The 21,875-nt window shown below is 32.1% G+C and overlaps 2 protein-coding genes across 16 annotated transcripts in view; both read left to right on the top strand.

Annotated features, from left to right (window-relative positions):
- LOC113513032 (kinesin light chain) overlaps positions 1-10,794 on the top strand; it is a 63,044-nt gene extending 52,250 nt beyond the window's left edge. For 3 of the 15 annotated variants that reach the window (XM_052893393.1, XM_052893384.1, XM_052893385.1), the window contains 4 exons: positions 443-559; positions 2,780-2,791; positions 3,203-3,295; positions 4,520-6,150. In XM_052893393.1, coding sequence (XP_052749353.1) covers positions 443-559; positions 2,780-2,791; positions 3,203-3,295; positions 4,520-4,615 — 318 coding nt within the window. In that variant the 3' untranslated portion in view covers positions 4,616-6,150. Of the gene's footprint in view, positions 1-442; positions 560-2,779; positions 2,792-3,202; positions 3,414-4,275; positions 4,294-4,519; positions 6,151-6,595; positions 6,783-8,309 lie in introns of those variants that run through there. The other 12 variants (XR_008252674.1, XR_008252673.1, XR_008252680.1 and 9 more) reach the window with 12 other exon arrangements.
- A 5,634-nt stretch (positions 10,795-16,428) lies between these two features.
- On the top strand, positions 16,429-21,619 carry LOC128200263 (homeobox protein MOX-2-like). Its single transcript, XM_052893147.1, has 3 exons — positions 16,429-16,707; positions 19,936-20,087; positions 20,767-21,619. Exons 1-3 carry the CDS (start codon positions 16,446-16,448, stop codon positions 20,854-20,856), a joined length of 504 nt encoding a protein of 167 aa, XP_052749107.1. The 5' UTR covers positions 16,429-16,445; the 3' UTR covers positions 20,857-21,619.
- The last annotated feature ends 256 nt before the right edge of the window (positions 21,620-21,875 follow it).

Here is a 21,875-nt window from a genome sequence, read left to right as displayed (position 1 = left end):
TAACTACGGTTGCCAACCACGCGTGGCAAAACCTCTTAATAGCAGTCTATGGGGGAGGCCAATGTTCAACAGTTGACAGTTAATGGCTGATATAAATTAATGAATGGATGACTCACGATAGTTACTATTCAAAAATTAAAATTCGATAAAGTATAATGTAAAATGTTAACTGTCACCTATAAACACGAATAGTACCGTGGACAACAGAGTATACTGTATCGCCCATGATACTACCTATGCGTTGCCATATCCTACTCTTCAAACTGTAGCACTGTCGTACAGAGGTACACAAGCAAACGAATTTTGTACAAAGTCTCCCTCTGGTATCATCGATGTCAACATAGAATACATTTTTATTTGTAAACACTTTCAGGACGATTTCAAACATTAATGAAAGATATTGTTATATTATCATTGAACGTTTTCTCACTCCTCACCGCAGGTGGATTCACCGACCGTCACCACGACACTGAAGAACCTCGGCGCCCTCTACCGGCGTCAGGGCAAGTACGAAGCTGCCGAGACTTTGGAAGACTGCGCCTTGCGTAGCCGAAAGGAGGTAGACAATAAATAATCATATTTTAAATACCTAATTTTATTCCCATAAAGTTGCTACATTGTGGGTATTAGCCACTAAGTCTAAATGTTTTTAGTATGAAACTAGTTTCTTGCTCGCCGCCTCGTAACCGTGGATTTTAGAAGTTGGAAAAACAATGAAATAGATCATTACTAGATGACGTATTACGATAAAGCATACACCACTTTTTAAGTTTGTCTTGCTTATTGACTTCAAGAATATAATACTGAAAACTGCATGCAATTTCATGCAAAGGTATTTGTGTGATGTCGGAAGAAACATACAGACAGATAGACAATTAAAAAAAAAATGTTTTTGTCTCTATTGCTCTTACTAAGACGCCTTGCATTATTTTTTCTTAAATATCTCTCATGTACAGACATGGTCAAGTTACTATTTCATAATATTAGCAAGATAATATAGGTCATACACAAATAGAACTCATAGTTCGACCGTTAAGTCAATTTTTTTCTTTATATAACTTAGAATGGCAAACAAGCTGACGGTCCACCTGATGGAAAGTGGTAACCGTCGCCTATAGACATAGCAGTACCATGGACATAACAGAGTATACTGTTTCGTCCATGATACCCCTCATGCGTTGCCATTCCTGAGGACTCAGGTGTTATTCCTCTGTACCCTGTACATTCACGCCTGTAATTTCATTTATATAGCGGGAGGTACCGTAAGAAGTTGTTTTGATTTTGTTAGGTTTGCTTTAATTAAAGTTTTTAGTTCTGTTAAGACACTAGCGCCTCTGGCGGCGAATTAGCTGCAGATTTTATTGTCATGCTAGATACTCTAATAATTATCGTATTTAATTTATTCCTTTTTTATAATAATAGTGTAAAAACGTACAAATATATACTAATAATGGTAATGTACGTACTTATCAGTCCTTCCTAGTTAACAAGGTATTATGTGTAGCGATTGGATATTCCATAAGGATTCAATAAGCGATTTGGCAAATACAGACCAACAAGGAATGTCTTTCTAGGAATAGTTTTTTTTTTAAATAGTCACGATTATAAATAACACAACCGATATTGGTATTTATTTGTGGCCAATTCCAACATTGTAGCAATTTTGTTGTTAAAAAATGTTACCTTGTTAAACTTTGCAAAGTGTTATTACAATTTCTTTATAGTTGTTTTGTATTATTCACAAAATCAAGAAAATTTATTATGTTATGAACCAACAACATTACACTTTTTTTTTATTTTTACTTATTTTATGTAATTTTTTATAAGTAGAAATTTGGCCCACGTTCAGTGTTTATGTTTATTTTGAAAAGTCTTTGCGCTCAAAGGTTTGATGGTCGATTATTAGAATTTGATTACAGATTTTAATATTTGGACGCTTAAAATTATAGCGACGTAAAGCCTCTACATGAAATATTTAATAATCATGTTAATGTATAACAGTAAAATGTCTGAAACTGTTAAACTTTATGTTCGTAAATTACATGACTAATTCGAAAGCTTGTCAATCATTCAAAAGACGTTACATTGGCATACATTTTAATTTATATATATTGTAAATTTTATTAACGGTATTAATTTCTTACCATTACATTATTTTCGTGTGGTCCCAGTATAGAAAGACTCACCCTTTGCTTTTTCATGGGTGTCTTAAGAGGAGACTAAGGGAATTAAACGGTTGAGGGATTAAAATTTCATCAAAGCCTAACTGGGATTGCCAACCTGCTTACCAAGTGTGGCAACTACTGGCAAAACTCCCCAATGGCACTCTATGAGGGAGGCCTGTTCAGTAAAAAAATTTAAAAACTTTTTATAGGTATATTTATAACAATGTTTATTTTCCTTTCATTTTACCTTTTCGTATATAACTTATAGGTTATATATATTATAGGTTCATATACTTTTTTTTATTAAGGATTTAATATGTAATATAACCTTTGAGAGCATCGACGAATTTATCGTAATTATTTTATATTGGTTGTTGTAAATTTAAACTTTACTACTTATCTAGTTTATGGCCAAAATTTTAATTATTACTATTAAAATGTGTTTAAGTATCTATTTATACAATTTGCGACAATACAATTCCATCAAATTCTTTTTATTGCTTTATTTTTATATAATGCACACATAACACATACATATTTACTATATTATATACTGTATTGACCGCTATTTGGGCACATGATTAAGATAACGTGTTGATTTGCACGCTGCCTAGCACGTTCAGCAAGTAAGTTCACAAAACAAAAGCTCCTATCACGATCTTGATATTCACCTCACAATTTTTAATAATAAACAAATTCGTTAAGAATACATTTTAATTGAAGTGTGTATCTACACTGTAGTAAGAAATTTTCTAAACCAGTAAAGTAAGGATTCAGCTTTGAATATACAAAACTAGCTGTGTCCTGCGGCATTGTCTGTGCTGTACTCGTTTTGTGTGAATTTTAAGAAATTCTTAGTATTGGTTTACGTTATAAAAGGAATTGTGCAAAATTTAATGTTTTACTGTTTCAGTTGTGTTGTTGACCTGCCAGTAATATTTTTTAGTATACTAAATTATATTTTTTTAATACATTACAGTTAATACGTCTTAGGGTGATTGATTGGCGTTAAATATATTATGAATTGCTCTCATTAGGCGTTGGACATCGTGAAGCAATCCCGAGCGAGAAGCGGGCGTCAGGGCGGCCGCGAAGGACGCGAGGGGGACCCGCAGCTCGACGCTGCTGAGGTTAGGATTCTCACATAGTGCGGTTGTGTCATGTCTCCGAGGGTACACATGTCTTGTTGCCTCTTGTCGTCTCATGTCGCCTCCTGTCGCCTCCTGTTGCCGTCTTGCATCCTATCAGGTAAGGCGACTGAGTTCTTGCCTCCTGATACCGGTTTTAATAATGTAACTTTAGTCGCCTTACTAGTGTGTGGAAAAGTGTACTGCGAAAACGGTTGATGCCTGTGGTAGCTTTTTTTTATAATTTCTTTAAAACGGATCTTGTTAACGTTGTATAACATATGCAAGAGTAATTTTAATATGTACGTATGTATGTATGTGTAGTGTAATTATTTTTATCAGATACTGCTATTATTTACTGAAATACTGGCAACTAATAAAAAAAAACTTGTTTTTTTTTTTTAATCATGGTAATGGGAACGTAGGAAACAAATTGCTTTGTTAATTTAGACACATATGTACCACAGCTCATATGAAACTAGCGTACCAGGTAGTCATAAATTCGATTTATGAAATCACAATTGCATTTATAAAATTATAAAAAAAAAAACCTAAACAGGCATCCTAATCGACAATAGAGTTACATTGTTTAAATTGTAAACACATTCTAAATACTACACTTTTCCACTAATCATGAATGTTTCATTGCAAAGATTGTTTTCGATTGCATATCACTCGTTGTTCTATCATATGTATTCGTTTTCATAATGTGCGTTAAGTAGGTGTATATGCAAATAGCACCGCCCTTTGGCTTCTTTCACCTATTTTAAGGTTTCACATTTGTGTCTGTTAAATGTATCATTCACACCTAATTATCCGTGTATGTGCACTATATATAATCATTATAATAAGCTTTTATATGTATTAAATATTATTAGTTAATGTATATTTGTGTCGCAGTAAGTGTGTGACATTTTACATGAATGAACGTTGCTAGCTAAACACTTTGCCCGATTAAAAAAGATTTTCTTTTTTTTTCTTAGCTCACATTGAGTAACTAGGTAGGTATGTGGCAGCGCGCAAAGTACAAATATAAAGTGTATTAATTTTTATTTTATTTTTTTTAATAGATATTTATTATATAATATTTATTTTTCAAGTATTTTTTTTCTGTATTTATTTTATCATTAAAAACTATTTTTTTTTTTACATATTCACACCACCATGCCCATTTTTATTTGCACCATTTTAATTTTGTTTGTTTTTTTATTTTCCTTTCCGTCATAGGGTTCGAATCAAGCGAGTGAGCCACGCATGAACCTAAAATCAAAGCTGTTCAATGCGCTAGGGATCAACACGGGGAGTAATGCGCCGCACCAGTAATTTAAGATTTATCCTCTAGAAATATTATTAAGTTACACACTCGCTTTTAATGCGACATAAAATAGTATGTAATCTGCGTTTCTAGTACTATATCTTTTCTTGCCTATTCAATTTTCGTTTAATCATGAAACGTTATTAAAGTCTAATATCGATTGGCTGTAGAAATTGCAGAGTGCATGCTCAATTTTATGTAGTAAACGCTTAATGATCCCTGGGTTTTTTGATATGAGTATACATGAGTAAAGCGCCTTTCGTCAGCCGCTATTTACTCATCCCAACTCTCAAATTATCCGCTCACTATTTTTTGTGGGATCTCACGCGTTTCACGATTACTGCCCGTCACTTTGAATGTCTTAATTTCTAACTTTAAGCCCTATTTTAATTATCTCTAGAAGACATTTTTGTATTAAAAATAAGTTTTATAAATTCAAAGTGGCAGGATTTTAATAGCTTTGTAAGTATTATTTATTAGCATGCGATAGGGAAATATATTGAAAATAGAAAAAAAAAAAAACAAGTGTGATAGAGAAAGAATGTTATTCAAGCATGTGAGCCGTCCCATTTGAGATACGATCAGTTAAGATATTATATTGTAGACGGTTTAGTTTTATTTTAAATAACAATGACATCTTGGATTTCAAAATGATTGCATTTTTTATAACTAATAAAAATAATTGTATTAAATACAATACTACAGTTAAATGTGTAATCAGCTTCTAATTTAGTCTATTGTTAAATATTATAAATACAATATGAAGGAAACCAATTTATTACAGATAGTACAATCAACTGTGAAGCACACATATAGTATTCTCACAGGTGTTTATTAATTTTTATGTTGACTGTACGAGTACATGCCTAAAAATATTGGTTATACGAAATGTAATATGTTTAGAGATTGTTTTAAACATTGCATTTATTTAGTTGTGGAGCGAAGATATTATAATATACTTAATTACACGCATGCTTTAAACAACGATTTTATTTGCTTACAATTTCAATTTTAATATTATGATATAATTTAAATGTGTGTTCTTTATAGAGAACGATGCATGAATGAGGTTATATTGTGAACGTCCGATGCTATTTTATCATGTTTATAAATAGTCATATTATTATTTGTTTTATTATTTTATCGTTTATTATTATCGGTAACATTAATTATGCTTACATTAAATTTCATTCCAGTGTTAGTGTAATATCGGTTTAAGCTTTATGTGAGACTATATAGGTGATAAAATATTATAGTATTTTTTTATATACATTGATTTTTATATCTGTACGAGGGTGCTGCTTGAGAATGTGGATTTTTCTTTTTATTTCTAATGTACACTAGAATATATTTATACAAGAGACATTCGGCAGATTTTCAGTTTTATCTATTACTTATCTAGTAAAGAATCTCTCATTTTACTACAATAATAATTCCCTTGTCACAATAATATTATATTAAATATTCACATTTTTTTTATTGTCTCGTAAAATCGCGTCGAATTATAATTTTAATAATTGTTAATAAATATTTATGTAACATTTTTCGTTTTATTTATTTCTTTTTCGATTTATATACGGTACCGGTGCCCATATCGGTACACGTTTCGGTACATACATAAAGGTGAGTCTACAGTGTTATGCAATTTATAGCCCACATATGTACACACATTATTTTATACTAAACAGTAACACATTATCATCATAAACAAGCATGAGACAACATAAAATATTGACATGAAAATCAAACGTTCATTTACTGATGACGCCTTTTGCTGTTAGATGTGTAGATGCATGACCGCATCTCCTTCTCATTCACAAAACACTGTTATTGTCAATTTCATAATCACTAGTATTCTACGTGTTAGATATAGAAATTTTATGTTTTAACCGTTTCCGGAATCTTGATGTTAAAAAAAAAAAAAACTTTGGTGTTAAAGTCTATGTGATGCCCAAAACCTATACATCCTTTTTGCTATGGATTTTTAGTTGAAACAAAATGGAGTGTAAATTGCATAACACGGGCGCGGCAGGACTCGGCCGAGGTGTCGCGCAGCGCCAGTTTCTCGAAACTGCGAGAATCGTTGAGGCGGTCTTCGGCACGACTATTCAATCGGATCGCGGGCCGCCACTCGGCTAACCTGCCCCCTGATGTAGACTACACTGACCCCGAAAGGTAAAATTAGGACCTCTAGGCTGTACACACTACGCTGCATACATATATATTTTTTAGATTTATATTTCTAAATGGAGCGTCGAGTGTTAAAACACGACCCAAAAGCGCGCCAACTTTAAGTGTTGCAAGTAATAAATATTATTTTGTCATTTCTGTACAAATACACTAATGAATTACAAATAATAAAATGGTGGGAACATTTAAATTGAAGTTTGAAATTATAAATATAATTATTATATAAATTCGCGATGTAACAATGCGTAATTGATTATGATTGCTGTGTGCTTTGAATAAAATAAGAATTTTCGACTTACGAGCCTCTTATACATGACACGGGCAAAAATAATGGTCGTCATAAAAATGCTAGACAATTTCCATTGAGGAAAAAAGAAAAAGAATCACAAATAATATCTATACACACAAAAATAAAAAGTTAGTCTGTTTTGGCGAAGTGTTAGTGGAGAGACACTCCATTTAGATATTGTTTATTTTCTTATAATGTAATAAAATAATATGATGTTATTTAGTCTCTCGTTTGCTTCATAGCTGTTATATAGCTAATATGCAATATATGTTACTGTTTTATTTTAAAAGAAATTGTGGCGTAGTGTGTGAGTTGCCTTATCGCTTAGCTCGTGTAGCTTGTCAACAAAGAAGCCGTAGCCGTCATGAAATTTCCCATTTTGAAGGTAAATTACACCATTTTTTAAATACAATAGGTGCTAATTCAGTTATTAAAGTTTGATAGTTTAGACAGGTTATTATTACTATGATAATTTAGAACGTAAATTTTATTTTTATTCTTTTCTTTAACTGTCACATATATTAATATTTTTTGGTAATTATTAGAATCAATATAATTTCATGACAATATTAGAATATCTATATAAGTACAATTATAGTGTAATATTAGTGTTTTTTTTACATGTAAAACTATGTAAGCTAATTAAATCTGTATTTAAACAAAGTTGGAAATCGACTATCTCTCAACCTAAGGATATACATATATAAAACAATATCTATACAATGAATGAAATGATGATAGAAGCGTACTAATAGCTTTATAATTAGATGTATTTCTATGTATTTTTTTGTGTAATTTTATAAGAATATAGGTAATATCACCCTAAGCTAATGACGTTCTTTGAATATCAAGAAATATCTGTCCAGAGCGATAAAATTTAATAAAAGAAAAACCATATAAGTAGCCTATTATTAGAGGGTGAATCAGTAAAAGTAGTTAGCCTTTATAATTATTCGGCACTCAGTCTAAATAAGAAATTTGGTTATTAATTTTGTTGAGTTTAGTCCTGTTGATAACATAGTTATCTTCCAAGTTAGTCCCTTAGTTTGTACTGTAGTCTTAGCTTTCTATATAAAGTTGTGAAATCGCTACTTTTTTACATTTTTCTTATATTTTTGATATAATTCTAAATATATATATTATATCTAATGAAATACACCTACCTTTAGTATAATACAATAAAATGTATATAACCTACTTAACGAAGCAATTGTTTCCATCAGCATGAAACGCGCAAGTTCCCTGACCGCGCTCAATAAGCTACGCCCAACAAGCCCCAAGCACCAAGTACTACAACAACGGTAGCCAACAAAGACAGCACGAATACTCAAGTATACAACGTTCACTTTCGTCCGTATATTGGCACTGCAATCGTGATAGCGGTCGCGACACTAACACATCTACCTAACAACCTACCAATTCTAAAGGTGTTCTAGATTTTAGAATATCCAATTCTTTTGCTTCGCTGACGAACTGAAATTATTTTAATATACCATATTATCATATCGAAGATTTAACTAGTCTATTCCATGTTTTTTTTATTGAATGATAATGAAATGGTGACCCTGTTTGCGCTATTAGTTGGTTGGTTGAAATATCAGTGAGGGCTGATAGATAAGGATGACATCAGATCAGTTATCCCATCGTGATTAATTTACTAGGAATTGGTCACTTTTTCACGAAGATCTCATGGGGTAGATGTATTACTTATTAATAGAATTGCTCGTTCTTTTTATTATGTTAACAATCTTCTTTCAGTTTTCAGTTCGTCAGCGAGAGCCACATTGTTTTATTGGAAAAAGAAAAAAATGTTTTTAGTAAAAAATAAGTTTAAACTATGGCACTAAAATAAGACTAAGAGCTGAAACAGTTTCAACCACAGAGATGGAGTTAAATAGATACGGCAATATTTTTTAAACTCTGCTTAAAAGTTTTGTGATCCAAAATGACATCGATAAATCTACAGATAATCCAATTAAGTTTAATCAACATTTGCAATACAAGCTATTTAAGTAAACTGTTCGTAGTAGAGCCGTTTCTTCGATAGGTATTTCATATGCCAAACATTCCATAAGCGGAAAGTTGCTTGCTAAAATACTGACATACGTATTGTTCTCTCGGTAATAGAATTCATTGATGAATTATTTGTAAGAGGATCGTTTCAGACCCGAAAAAATTTAAGAAGCATGACTGTTGAGTTGTGTTTACGCAGTATACCTATAATAATAGTTTTTATAACATTGTAGTACCTATCATACTATCCCTACCATACCATAAACATATAAAACGTCTAGTTTTATAATTATCGGCTTTTGTACTTTGATTTCTTGCAGACTAAGGAATTGCGGTATTTATCTTCATCTATATCTGTGGTTGACATATATCTACTTGTCTATATGCAATATTTTTAATATCTTGCTCCACATTTAATTCAGTACCTAATAATATATTAGTCCAGCTGCTTAGCCCAAACACTTTCGAACCCTCTTCGTTTAGGTAGATATAGTTAAGTATTTTTTAATTTAATATTAGCTAGTTAAAATTGATCTCATTTACAAAATCTCGTTTATTCTTTAGAAGAGGGCATAAATAGACTCAGATTCTTTGTGTTATACCGAATAAAAACATTCCAACTTTTCCCAAACTGTATGCCTATTATTTGGTGACATCATAAAAATAAAATCACGCTTTTGGCTTGTTCAAATAAATTGACGTAAGTTTATAGCAGTTATCGTAGTTTGTAGGATTTACAGACAGAAAAAATAGTAAATAAGTATCTAGGTAATCATTTAAAGAAATTCTTCATTATTTGAGAATTATGGAGCTAGAAAAAATATGCTATGCTGTGTGGTCTTTTATTAGGTACTTATATATTTTATTACAGTATGAATAGTCTGAGATAAAATCAAAATTTATTTGTACTTTACAGTACAAATAAATACAATGATTTCAATTTCATCTTTTACATAATGAAATTGAAATGATTGGAAAAGAATAATTAATTGAAACGCATCAAAAAAAAAAAAAAAAAAAACTAATAAAAAGCGTGCTGTTGTAAGGACACCGTGGACGACTCTTCATCGATTTTGGACACACGTTGCTTTAGAAATAATATTTAATTTCGTTCGTAGAACACTTTCTTAGAAGGATGCTTATGATTTTGATTTTAGCTTTACAAAAACATTACATGGTGTTATTGCATACATTTAAAATAATATTAGGTAAAATAATTTTCGAATATGAATTGACTGTTGCATTGATTTTTACAAAAAAAAAAAAATAGGAAGAATCATTTATTACCATATAGGTGCATTATTGATTGATACCTACCAGCACACACACAGCTAGATAAGACTATTTCGTACTGTATGCTTTGCTATGTAAAACAATAAAATGTATTTATTTAGGTATTTTACGGCTTTTATACATATTATTAATTAATTGGAGGAATTGGAAGGTAAATAATGATTGTAATTTTTAAAGTTTCTACTAATTACATTAATCTTCTATTTGACCATATTAAAATTGGATATTAAATACCTACTAAATCAATCAAACGGAAAGAGAAGGTTAATGAAATTATGTCAGTGGAAAAAAATCCACGGGATTTTATATTAACTTTGATTGTCACATTTTCTATTTAAAATATGTTTTTATTTTAGTGGTTGCATTTTGTTATTTATTTTGAATAAAATATTCAAAATTGCATTGTTTGTTGTCATTTTAAAATTTACAGGTTGTAGAATTGTTTAATGACAAACAAAGCGTCATTCTCCATCTTTAGACGCGTTTTATTGTACTCGTAGATACCTATGCCTTAATAGACTTCTGTTAATATTTTTTAAACTATTAAGGCAAAGTAAGAATCTTTAAACTTTTCAATTTAATATTAAGCTTGTAGGACTTTACAGATCTATCTAAATAGCACATTTAAAATTTAGGTACTTAGACAAATAAAAAGCGGTATTTACAAAAGATAAAAATAGACTATCCCAAAATCGTCTTGTGTACACATTTAATGAACTTACCGACAATAAATAAAGCGAGATATGACTTTAATCGCGTCTGTTCAACTCATCAACTACGCAACCGCAATATTTGGACGCAGCACTGAATAAATCATGTCCATTAATAGTAATTATATATTGTAGTAGGTAAGTTGTAAGTACCCCTAATGCATTCACACTTATTTTAGAAATAAAGAAGAAAATATAGTAGGTGTTCCAGTTTGTTTTCGTATTACGAAATATGACGCATAACATATTGAGTTTAATTTTTTATTAAAAAAAAATAAAAAGTAGCGAAATTGCTATTCTAGAATGAGAAATTTAAAACAATAACTATCTAATAGGTACGACCGACTAACTTAAGTAGGTCCTACTTTTATTTAATAGAAATATTTACCGTACTTTGTACAAAAGCAGTCTGCTTGAATGCCTCTGTTCCATTTCTATTACGGCCGTGAAGCAGCTGCGTTTGGCGATGTTTCGCTTTAAATGATGGGATCCTCATATCAGCCTTAACTGTCCACAACTGAACATAAGTCTCCCCTTAGGGGTTTTACCAGTAGTTGCCACGCTTGGCAGGCGAATTGGGCCGTCATCTTTGACGGCCCAATTTGAAAAAAAAAGTTGTCTTGTTCGTCATTTTAAGTTTTTTTATGCAACTTAAAATGACGAACAAGAGTTCGTCATAAAAAAACTGCATCTAATAGATGCTTATTAGGTAAGTACAATAAGTAGCTGCCACATTCAATTTTATTAAAGACTAGCTGTATCTTACGTTTCAAATTAGAATATAATCTATCCGAGTATCGAATTTCATTTAAATCCGTTTAGTAATTCTTGTGTGAAAGAGAAATAAATATCTACCAATCTTCACAAACTTTGGCGTTTATCATCATCATCATTTTAGCTTTTAACCGTCCACTGCTGAACATAAGCCTCATCTTGGGGGTTTTGCCAGTAATTGCCATGCTTGGCAGGCGGATTGGCAACCACAGTTTTTTTTTTATGGGTGAAGATGGAATAGTAAACCCGCCTGCGCTATCGGTTTACGGTGGTGGGGCACCAGTGAAGGATGATAGGTGAGGATGAAGCATGTCAGTTAGCCCATAGTGACGAATTCAACAAGAATTGTTCACGATGGTTTCCAGGGGGAACCACGTGGAGGTCGACCTGATAGGGTGTATTGCTAGCAATGGGGCTGTCAGACTCCATTGCTAACAATCCCTTTCCCCCCTGGCAACCACAGTTACGCTTTGGAGATGTTTTAAGAGGGACGCTGTTGGCCATTCCTGGCCATCCCTTAGTCGCATCTTACGACATCCATAGGAAAGGAAGGGGTGACCTATTCTATACCAGGACTACGCGGTACATGGCGGTTATAATAAGTAGTAATATGACTAGCATATGCCCGGAATTTTGCAAGCATGAATTTTAGAAGTAGGTAACTACTTCTAGATGAAGTCCCAAGACAAAACACACGTGATTTTATATTACACAAGCGCATTTAATTTGGTGCAGTAATATTTATATCATGCAGGAACAAACTAAACAGATAGTCAAAGCTTCTAATAGTTTTATTTTAATATTGCTCTTACTAAGCCTCCTTATATCAATAAAATTTATCTTAAATATGTCCTATATACCAAAACCGTCTTACAAATTTATTATATTAGGAAGATAAGACGTAAAAAAATAAATAACTTAAGAAAGTATTTCAATATATTGATCATCGGGACCATGAAACGCAGCTGCCAAAACACGTTAACGTGGGGTGCGCACGCGCATACGCCATTGAGGATGACATCGAGTTTTTTATATTGTATACATTTGCGTATTGTTATTTTTTATCACATCTCACATCTGTGGGTCAATACAGTCTGTATGTCAGAATATTCTTTAAACATGTACAATGGATAAAATAGGATTTTCAAAAATTAAATTAATCTAATAAATAATATGCTTGTTCCCTTTTCTGATTAATAATTACTTGTTTTTATTTTATTTACACGATTTGTTAACTAACTGGGAGAAAAAGTAGCCTATAACCGTCTTCAAGGTCCCATCTATTTCTATACCTAAATTCATCATAATTGATTCAACTTTTTAGATGTGAAAGTGTAACAAATAAGCAAACAAACTTATTTCGTATTTATATATATATATATATATATATATATATATATATATATATATATATATATATATATATATATATATATATATATATATATATATATATATTATATATTCTTTATTGCACAAAAACATACAGTAACAACAATAAGTTAATAACAATGTTAGCAGTTTATGACATTAGTTAAGGATTATTATATACATAATTTGTTCCAAGTGAGAATATTGTTATGGAAGCTGTGACAAACTTTTTGTATGAATGCAAATAATAATCATACGTGTGCCATTAATTTACGCTGACAAGTTACTAGTAAGGAATGAGCGGTGACGATCAAATTTTGTTACTTGACGTATTATAGCAAAATTTACCAGGAATCAACTACGATGGTTTTTCGGATTATAACTCGAGCAAGTCGAACTAATAACGTGTATTGTTAGCACCTAATAATCCCTCCCTCTTGGCCCCAGACCATTGTTACAGACCATTTCAATCATTAACTGTCCACTGCTAAACATAAGCTTTCACCATAGTAATAAGTAGATATTAAAATTATAATAATACATACTAGCCGTATTCCGCGACTTCACTCGCTTAAATAAACATATAAAGAGAACTGGTAATCTGCATTATTAACAATCTCTTTCCCCCCTGTCTGTAGGTGCAGACATCATCTAGTTACAAATTTGTTATATTAATAAAATATAGAGATTTATAAACAATTATCATTGATCTAAACCATAGGGGACACGGCTGATTATAAAATTAATAGCTTCTTCATTTAGATGTTAGTCGGAACTGCATACAGTAGAGCAGGAATTTGCAATGATGCGTGTAACCAGGCCGGCAGAGCTAGAGCGGCTCACTCATAGATCTGCTTAAGGTTATTATCTTAGATTATATATATATATATATATATATATATATATATATAGAGCATCGAGTCTCAAAAACAAGTCTACTTTTTGTCTGCTAATTGCCAAATTAACTGACTCTTTTGTTTATCAGTGTTCTATATACTTGCGCACATAATGTATCTTGACGTATCTATATTTCATTATTAAATAAATAATATGAGTTTTTACACATTAAAAAGATGCAAAAATTACAAAACAAAAGAAATATAGAAGTTATAAAGAAAACACTCATAACCATTTATCACGCACATTTGTATGAAAAAGTTGACCCGCTTTTCTCAAAGCATTTGTATGGAGATACTCTATGTATATAATCTAAGGTTGATAGCAAAGATTCTAAATAATTAAATCATTATCAAGCTATAATCGGCTTAGGTACTTAGGGCACACCTGAGATACAACCAATACTTTCCTTACTAACATTATAAATGTGATAGTGAGTTTGTTTGTTGCCTTTAACGGCTTAATTAGATGTTATGGAATTTAGTATTCTTGGATGAAGAAGGACATAGGCCTCTTATTATCTTTATCAATGAACATATCCCGGTCACGAGGATGAAGTCGCGGGTAAAAGCTAGTAATAAATACTACCACCAATACAAAAAAGGGGCAATGGATTGTTAATAATGCGGACTAGTAGTCCCGTTGCTAGCAATATCAGATAATAATCTCCACGTGGTCTCTCTGGAAACCATCGTGCTGAATTCCAGGTGTATTCATCACGATGGGCTAACTGACCTGCCTTTTCATCTCACCTAACATCTCTCACTGGTGCTCTGCCAGCGTATACCGTTAGCCCATCCGGAGTTACCATCCCATTATCAGCAGAAACACTGATCTATATTATATCCATATTGTTGCTTCACTATCTAAATGAGGTGGTAATACACCAAGATGAGTCACACGAACACGTCACAAATTTCTACCAAGATTTTTTAGTCTGATCTATTCTACTAATAGAACTTAAATGTAAAACAACACGTATATAATCAAAATTATCACACATTAAATGCTGATGTTTTATTAAGCTTTAAGAATATTTAAGAAAATCATAAACCTTTCACTTATCAGTAATAGCTGCCCATTTGTAGCGGTGGCTGGCGTGAGAATCGGAGGGCAAAGGGCGATCCCGTGGGGTTTCACTAACTAGGAGCTAATGTCAACAAGTCGGCATAATCTCACATATAAATCATCCTATTTTAATAATTAATTGAGTTATTACTACTCATAATAGTTTTCAAGAAAAAGAAAAGCTCTTTTTATATATAAGATAATACCTACACTTTATATTATGATAAAATTTTGAAAAAAAGATCGCTGTTCATGTAGGCAATAAAGTAGATTAACATACTCGTAATTAGGATTGTGTTCCACAAAACAACATCGACATTAATTATGGCAAAATCAATTATTTCTATTTTAAAACTCAAATAGATTTTGATAAAATTTCTATGGAACCAATCTGTAGATAATATCTTTCCAGTTAAAAAAGAATTTTTCAAACGGTTTGTAACTAACGGAGTTACGAAGTAACAGAATTAAAAAATGAGTACAACCGAATTAAGAATCTCCTTCTTTTTTAAATTAGTCGAAAATCCAGAGGGAGACTTTGTACAAAAGTCGATTGCTTGGGTACCTCTGTCTCATTCGTGTTTCTACCGTGAAGCAATTGTGTTTGCGTAGGTGTGTTTCGGTTTGAAGGGTGGGATATGGCGTGAATTTACAGGGTACAAAGGAATAGCATCTGAGTCCTCAGGAATGGCAACGCATGGGGGGTATCATGAGCGAAACAGTACCTATACTCTGTTATGTCCATGGTACTGCTCATGTCTCTAGGCGACGGTTACCACTTTCCATCAGATGGGCTGTTAGCTAGTTTGCCATTCTAAGTTGTATAAAAAAATGTAGTTGTAGAATTGTATACTTAATACCTATGTATAAATGAAAATTCTGTTACATAAAAAAGGATTAATGTACAACTGTGTTCATAAACATAATAAATGTATGACACATCCGTCTCCCCGCCCAATACGAGTATGTAAGCTCCGCCCTACAGGAATGATGAAATGATATGCGCAAGCGACTACGTTTACGATTTGACTTCTGAAAACGCTCCCATTAGGACGTATTGATTAAAAGAAATTTATTTTCAGTATTAGTGAATATTAGTTAATAACATATAGTGTATTTGATTCAGATTCAGAAACATTAAGCATGCACATTGAGTATTCTTTATATGTGTTAATATTATTTTTATAAATTATGGAATATATTAAAACTAATTTTTTTCCACACACTGAGGACATGTTAGAAAATTATGTGGATCCTTGCTATTTTGAGCCAATTTCTTACCAAGATGGCAGTATCTCGAATCAACAAGATGGCCAACCAAATTGCTTTCCTATTTTCTATGAGTACAGATCTGTGGAGAGGCATAACGTGTTTGAAAATGCATGTGACACTGATTCCACTCAGTGGGAGTGGCCAGGATGGAGTGACAATGTAACTGTGAAGGAAGAAAATGACATGGAGGCCAGTGTTGGAACAGCAGGGTTGAGTGAAGAAGGTAACAAAAAATTATTCTACAACCACTTCTAATTAGTATTCCATGTTCAGTCGTAGAGTATACCTATGATTTTAAGAAGTCCTTTAAGGAAACTATAAGATTTTTTGAAAGACTTTTTGAAGTTTTCAATTCGGTTATATTTTTTTTATGTTTACAGCGTCGTCATTTATAAATCGATGTGGAAAATTATTTCTTAACCGATTGGATATATTTTCAAACTGGCCCCATAGAAATTTTATCAAAGTCGATTCAGTAGTTTAATTTTTAAATCAAAATACCTGGTTTTGCTATAAAATCTTTTTTTTTGTGGAACACAATCCTAGAATAAATTATACGCCTAAATAAATTATTGCTAATTCTTATAAGGTAAATTAGATAATATAGAGTCCAATTTACATTTACAAGGTTATTTTTTTTTTTATTTATCTTGCAATCGATAGAGTTGAAACAAAATTAACAATTTTGTAAAACTAAATCGCCATATATTTTAAATACACTATCGGGACTTAACACAATGCAATAAAAAAGCAGGTATGTAGGTACTATTTACCTGCAAAAATTCGCATTAAGTCCCGATAGTGTATTTAAAATATGTGTAAACAACACAAAAGTTTAAATTTAACTAAATCGTCATAGACCTGGATTCTACTTTGTAAAAATTTGTTGTAGTTTCTAATAACACCTATCTAGTTTTGTTTATGCGATTTGAAATCATAAACCCATATGATACAAAGTAGTTAAGGAAATGTACAATAATAAATTACTTGAACATCAAGCTATATTATTACCTACCTATAGTTAAATTGTTAACTAGCAGAATCCCGCGTCTCGCGGGGTTTCTTTGTTCATATTAAATTTAACTTAATGACTAGTGGGATACGGTCTGTTTTTGTAAAAAAATTGCATTAAAATTCCAGTCCAACTTTGAACTATTGAAGATTATGGGCATTGTGTTTGACGTACTTGGTACAAAATTTCAAGATACTCGTACATACATTTTTTTTAATGGGTGAAAATGAAATAGTGTCCTCGCCCGCGTTATCTGTGTACGCTGGCGGGGCACCAGTGAGGGATGACAGGTGAGTATAAAAGAAGGACAGTTGGCTCATCGTGACGAATTCAGCAATAATTAATCACGATGGTTTCCAAAGGAAACCACGTGGAGGTCGATCTGATAAGGGATAAGACAATCCCGTTCTCCCTTATCTGAATTTATTGTCACAGAACAAGTAATCATTATGTTACTTAGCATTTTTATTTTAATAGGTACCTAATAAGACATACTATAAAAATATATTTCGTTAAGAAAACTGAAGGTAAACTAGAAAGATATAGAGTACTAGCTGTTTTGTTGAAACAATGACATACGTCTAACTATCCTCATAAACTTTCACATTTACAATAGTAGTCGGATATCCGAAACTCAGTGGGAGACTGTATAAATGTCGTTTGCTTGAGTACTTCTGTCCCATTCGTGTTTCAACCGTAAAGCAGTCGTGTTTGCATGACTGTGTATAGTTTTGAAGGGTGGGATATGGCAGTGAATTTACAGGATACATAGGAATAACACCTTAGTCCTTAGAAATGGCAACGCATGGGAGGAATCATGGGCGAAACAGTATACCTACTCTGTTATGTTCATGGTACTGCTTATGTATATAGGCGACGGTTACCACTTTCCGTCAGCTTGTTTGTCATTTTAAGTTGCATAAAAAAAGTCTGCAGAGCAGTACAGATAACATACTTATTTTAAGTAACGACTATTGTAACGCATGCGTAGGTAGACCCATTGTGCTGTTCTTATTTTTAGGCATAGATTTAAGATTTTTACCACTTTCCATTAGGTGGCTTATCAACAAGGTTCTTTGTCTATGCAAGTTGCATAGAAACAATCCTGGGATGTTGGATGAATCTTATAGTAGTAGGCATATATTAGCTCGCCCAGTAAACCAGGAATATTTAGTAAATAAACACGAGTCAGTAGATGTTATAAACTACCACCTGTGTGCGCCAGGAAACTTGACAAACATACAAACTATAAAACGATTGCATAAACAAAAGATAGGCGCCGGCGCTATTATAAACATTTGTCAACATAGATAGCACAACTGGAAAGTAAGATAGATCTCCATTTTAATATTCTGCTTTTAAATTATGCATTTATATTACCCATAATTTGCGTCAAACGTCATCTTGTGTAAATTCCATCTTTTTCTAAGATCAGACTATTATGAAATAAATAAAATTTACTATCCAACTAATTGAATTGAATTGCGTTTACTAAAGAACATAATTTAATATTAATTTACCTAAATTACAACTTTTACACGAGACTTTTGTCCGTGTGACCGGAATAGTCGTCGTCGAGTCGAGCACTGCCGTCCATTCTTTTCTCGAAGCGACACATGGCACTTTAAATAACTTCATTGTGGATAAAGCAAGAAGTTAAAAAATTTTGTGATCTATAAATGCAAAACATGAAAATTTGATATATATTCTTTATTGTGCTTGTAAGTTACATATAAAATAAATTTATTAAATTTCATTATTCATTTTAATTAAATGAAAAATAATTATTATTTAAAATTACGTTCATTGATTCACACAATACATCGCGCTTGTAATCGACAGACAAAATATTACTCGAGAAAAACGTAAGGAGAATGACCTATAAAAAATGAGATCCTATCAATAATATAAAATCTATAAAAAATGCTAAGTCTTGCAACGTAGTGCTTTGACTATAAAAAGTTGTGAGATCTCATGTAGAACCATGTCTATTAAAGCACCTATTCAACAACTTTGTCATATTTTTTTTTTATCTAACAATAACCTATCGACATTAATACTGATCAGTGTTAGATATTTTTAGTTCTATAATATATATATATAAATTTTAATGATTGGGTCGGGGCGGTTCACTTGTTTGCGGATTGTGAGAAATGGGCTCTAACTACCCTATTACTAGCAATATACCTATTAGATCCATCACCACGAGGTTCCCCTGGAAACCATTCTGATTAATTCTTGTCGAAATCTTCAGAATGGGCCAATTGACCTGCTTTCGTCCTTACTTATCATATCTCACTCATACTGCGTCAACATATACAGATAGCAAACGAGATAACCATTTCATTATCGCCCATTAAAAACTCCCTCCCTTTGAAGCAACCGCTTTTCGTAAGCTTTGGAGGCAAATTTTATAGCTAAATAGGTTTTTTTTTATAGACTTGCGATCACCTACCAGCAGTCGTAAGGAACGTACCGCTTTTACAAAAGCGCAGATACGAAGCTTGGAGGAGGAGTTCGCTCGAGCTAACTATCTCACCAGACTGAGGAGATATGAGATTGCTGTGGCATTGAATCTCACTGAAAGACAGGTTGGTATCTACAATTAATTTATGATATACGTTATTAGTTTTTAGATTTCAGAAGCATGATGAACAATGATGTAGACCACTTAAGTTTTTAAGTTAGACCTTTAGAAATAAAACTATGAACATTTTGTTCTTGAAGGCCTAACTTAAAATCTGGTGTGTATTTTTTTTTGATGGATGAAAAATGGAATGGCAGCCCTGCCTGCGCTAACGGTATTCGCCGGCGGAGCACCAGTGAAGGGTGATCGATGAGAATAAAAACAGGCCAGTTAGCCCATCATGATGAATTCATCAGGAATTAACCACGATAGTTTCCAGAGGGAACTGCGTCGAGGTCGACCTGGTTGGGTATATTACTAGCAATGGGATTCTTAGTCTCCATTACTAACAATCCCTTTCCCCCCTCTGGTGTGTATTTCATCTCAATACGTCTTCTTCATTCATTGAAGTGATGTATTTCATTGGTGTTCTTTCCAAATCCATGTACGAAGTAGAAGGCAAAAAACTAGTAAATAAATAAATCTCTGAAAATCTCTGCAAATACTTGCCGAGTGTTACATTCATTACTAGCATACAGTTAATAGCCAACAAATGTCTCTAACTCTAGACCTCGGTAATCACAGATTACAATAGTGTGTATATTTAGGTATTTATTTTAAAAGAAACTTTTATTCTTATCAAGGTAAAAGTGTGGTTCCAGAATAGAAGAATGAAATGGAAAAGGACCAAAGGCGTTACAAAACACATGAAGAAGAAAGAGCCTGTAGCTTAAAAAATAATATCACATTTATAGGAGAAAATTATAATTTATTGTTCTTAGGCAAGCAATACCTATTTATACTCGAAAAAACATGTTATGAATACAGCGGTAGCACACAGGCATTTCACCGCATTGTTAATTAATTCAAAAGGGAATAAACTTATTTAAGTTACAGAATAAAAAATACATAGTTAAACATAGAACCCCTCCTATTTTGAAGTCGGTTAATAAGATGGCTGTTTGTCATTTGTGCATTGTATAAGTGTATGCAAGTGATATAATTCGTTCAATGCAACTCAAGGAAGCATGATAACGTTGTAATTATTTGTAATTTTTTAAAAGTAATTGAACATTTTTGAATGTTTCTAATTATTAGTTTCTAAGTAATTACTTAAAAAGTGCTCTACTAGCGAACTAAAACGTTAATCATATAATATAATCGTTGTATATAAATCTACCAATACAAAGTTTCCACCTATTTCATATTTTGCTTTAGAATTTTCAAATACATTTTCGTCGTCAAATTACAAATTTTCAGTATCATAAGAATATTATTACGTATGATTACGTTAATCACTAGCAGATCACTTTTTAAATAAACAATCAGAAACGTCGAAAAATGACATTTTTGAAAATTGACAGTAACTAAATTGGCACATTGTCATACTTTGTATGAACGTCATCTTCTTTAATTAGCGTCATCTTCAAGTTTCATTTTTCGGTGAGCTTTTTATCCGACTTCAAAAAGGAAGTTTTAAATTTTTTTTTGTTACCTCATAACTCCGTTAGTTTTGAGCCGATTTGGAAAATTCTTTTTTTATCTGAAAGGATATACTTATAGATTAGTCTCATAGAAATTTTATCAAAAACGGTTCAGTAATTTAGTTTTTAGATCTTAATAACTGGTTTTGTTCCAATTGTAGTCGGTTTTTTTTTGTGGAATACTAAATCATAAATAAAAATACAAAATGAGGCTTGGAAATAGTAATAAAAAAACACAAAGTTCAGGAGATAAGGATATGTTTATTACA

Source organism: Galleria mellonella, unplaced genomic scaffold (genome assembly GCF_026898425.1).
Source record: "Galleria mellonella isolate WM207_F2 unplaced genomic scaffold, CSIRO_AGI_GalMel_v1 utg113, whole genome shotgun sequence".
Lineage (NCBI taxonomy): Eukaryota > Metazoa > Arthropoda > Insecta > Lepidoptera > Pyralidae > Galleria > Galleria mellonella.
Note: the sequence above shows the minus strand (reverse complement) of the source record. Positions and strands in the feature narration are given on the sequence as shown.

Excerpts from the sequence above, each read along its gene's own strand:
- LOC128200263 (XM_052893147.1), top strand. The coding sequence starts at position 16,446 with ATGTTAGAAAATTATGTGGATCCTTGCTATTTTGAGCCAATTTCTTAC. Across the intron at positions 16,708-19,935 it reads AGCAGGGTTGAGTGAAGAAG|ACTTGCGATCACCTACCAGC; the intron begins GTAACAAAAAAT and ends TTTTTTTTATAG. Across the intron at positions 20,088-20,766 it reads TGAATCTCACTGAAAGACAG|GTAAAAGTGTGGTTCCAGAA; the intron begins GTTGGTATCTAC and ends ATTCTTATCAAG.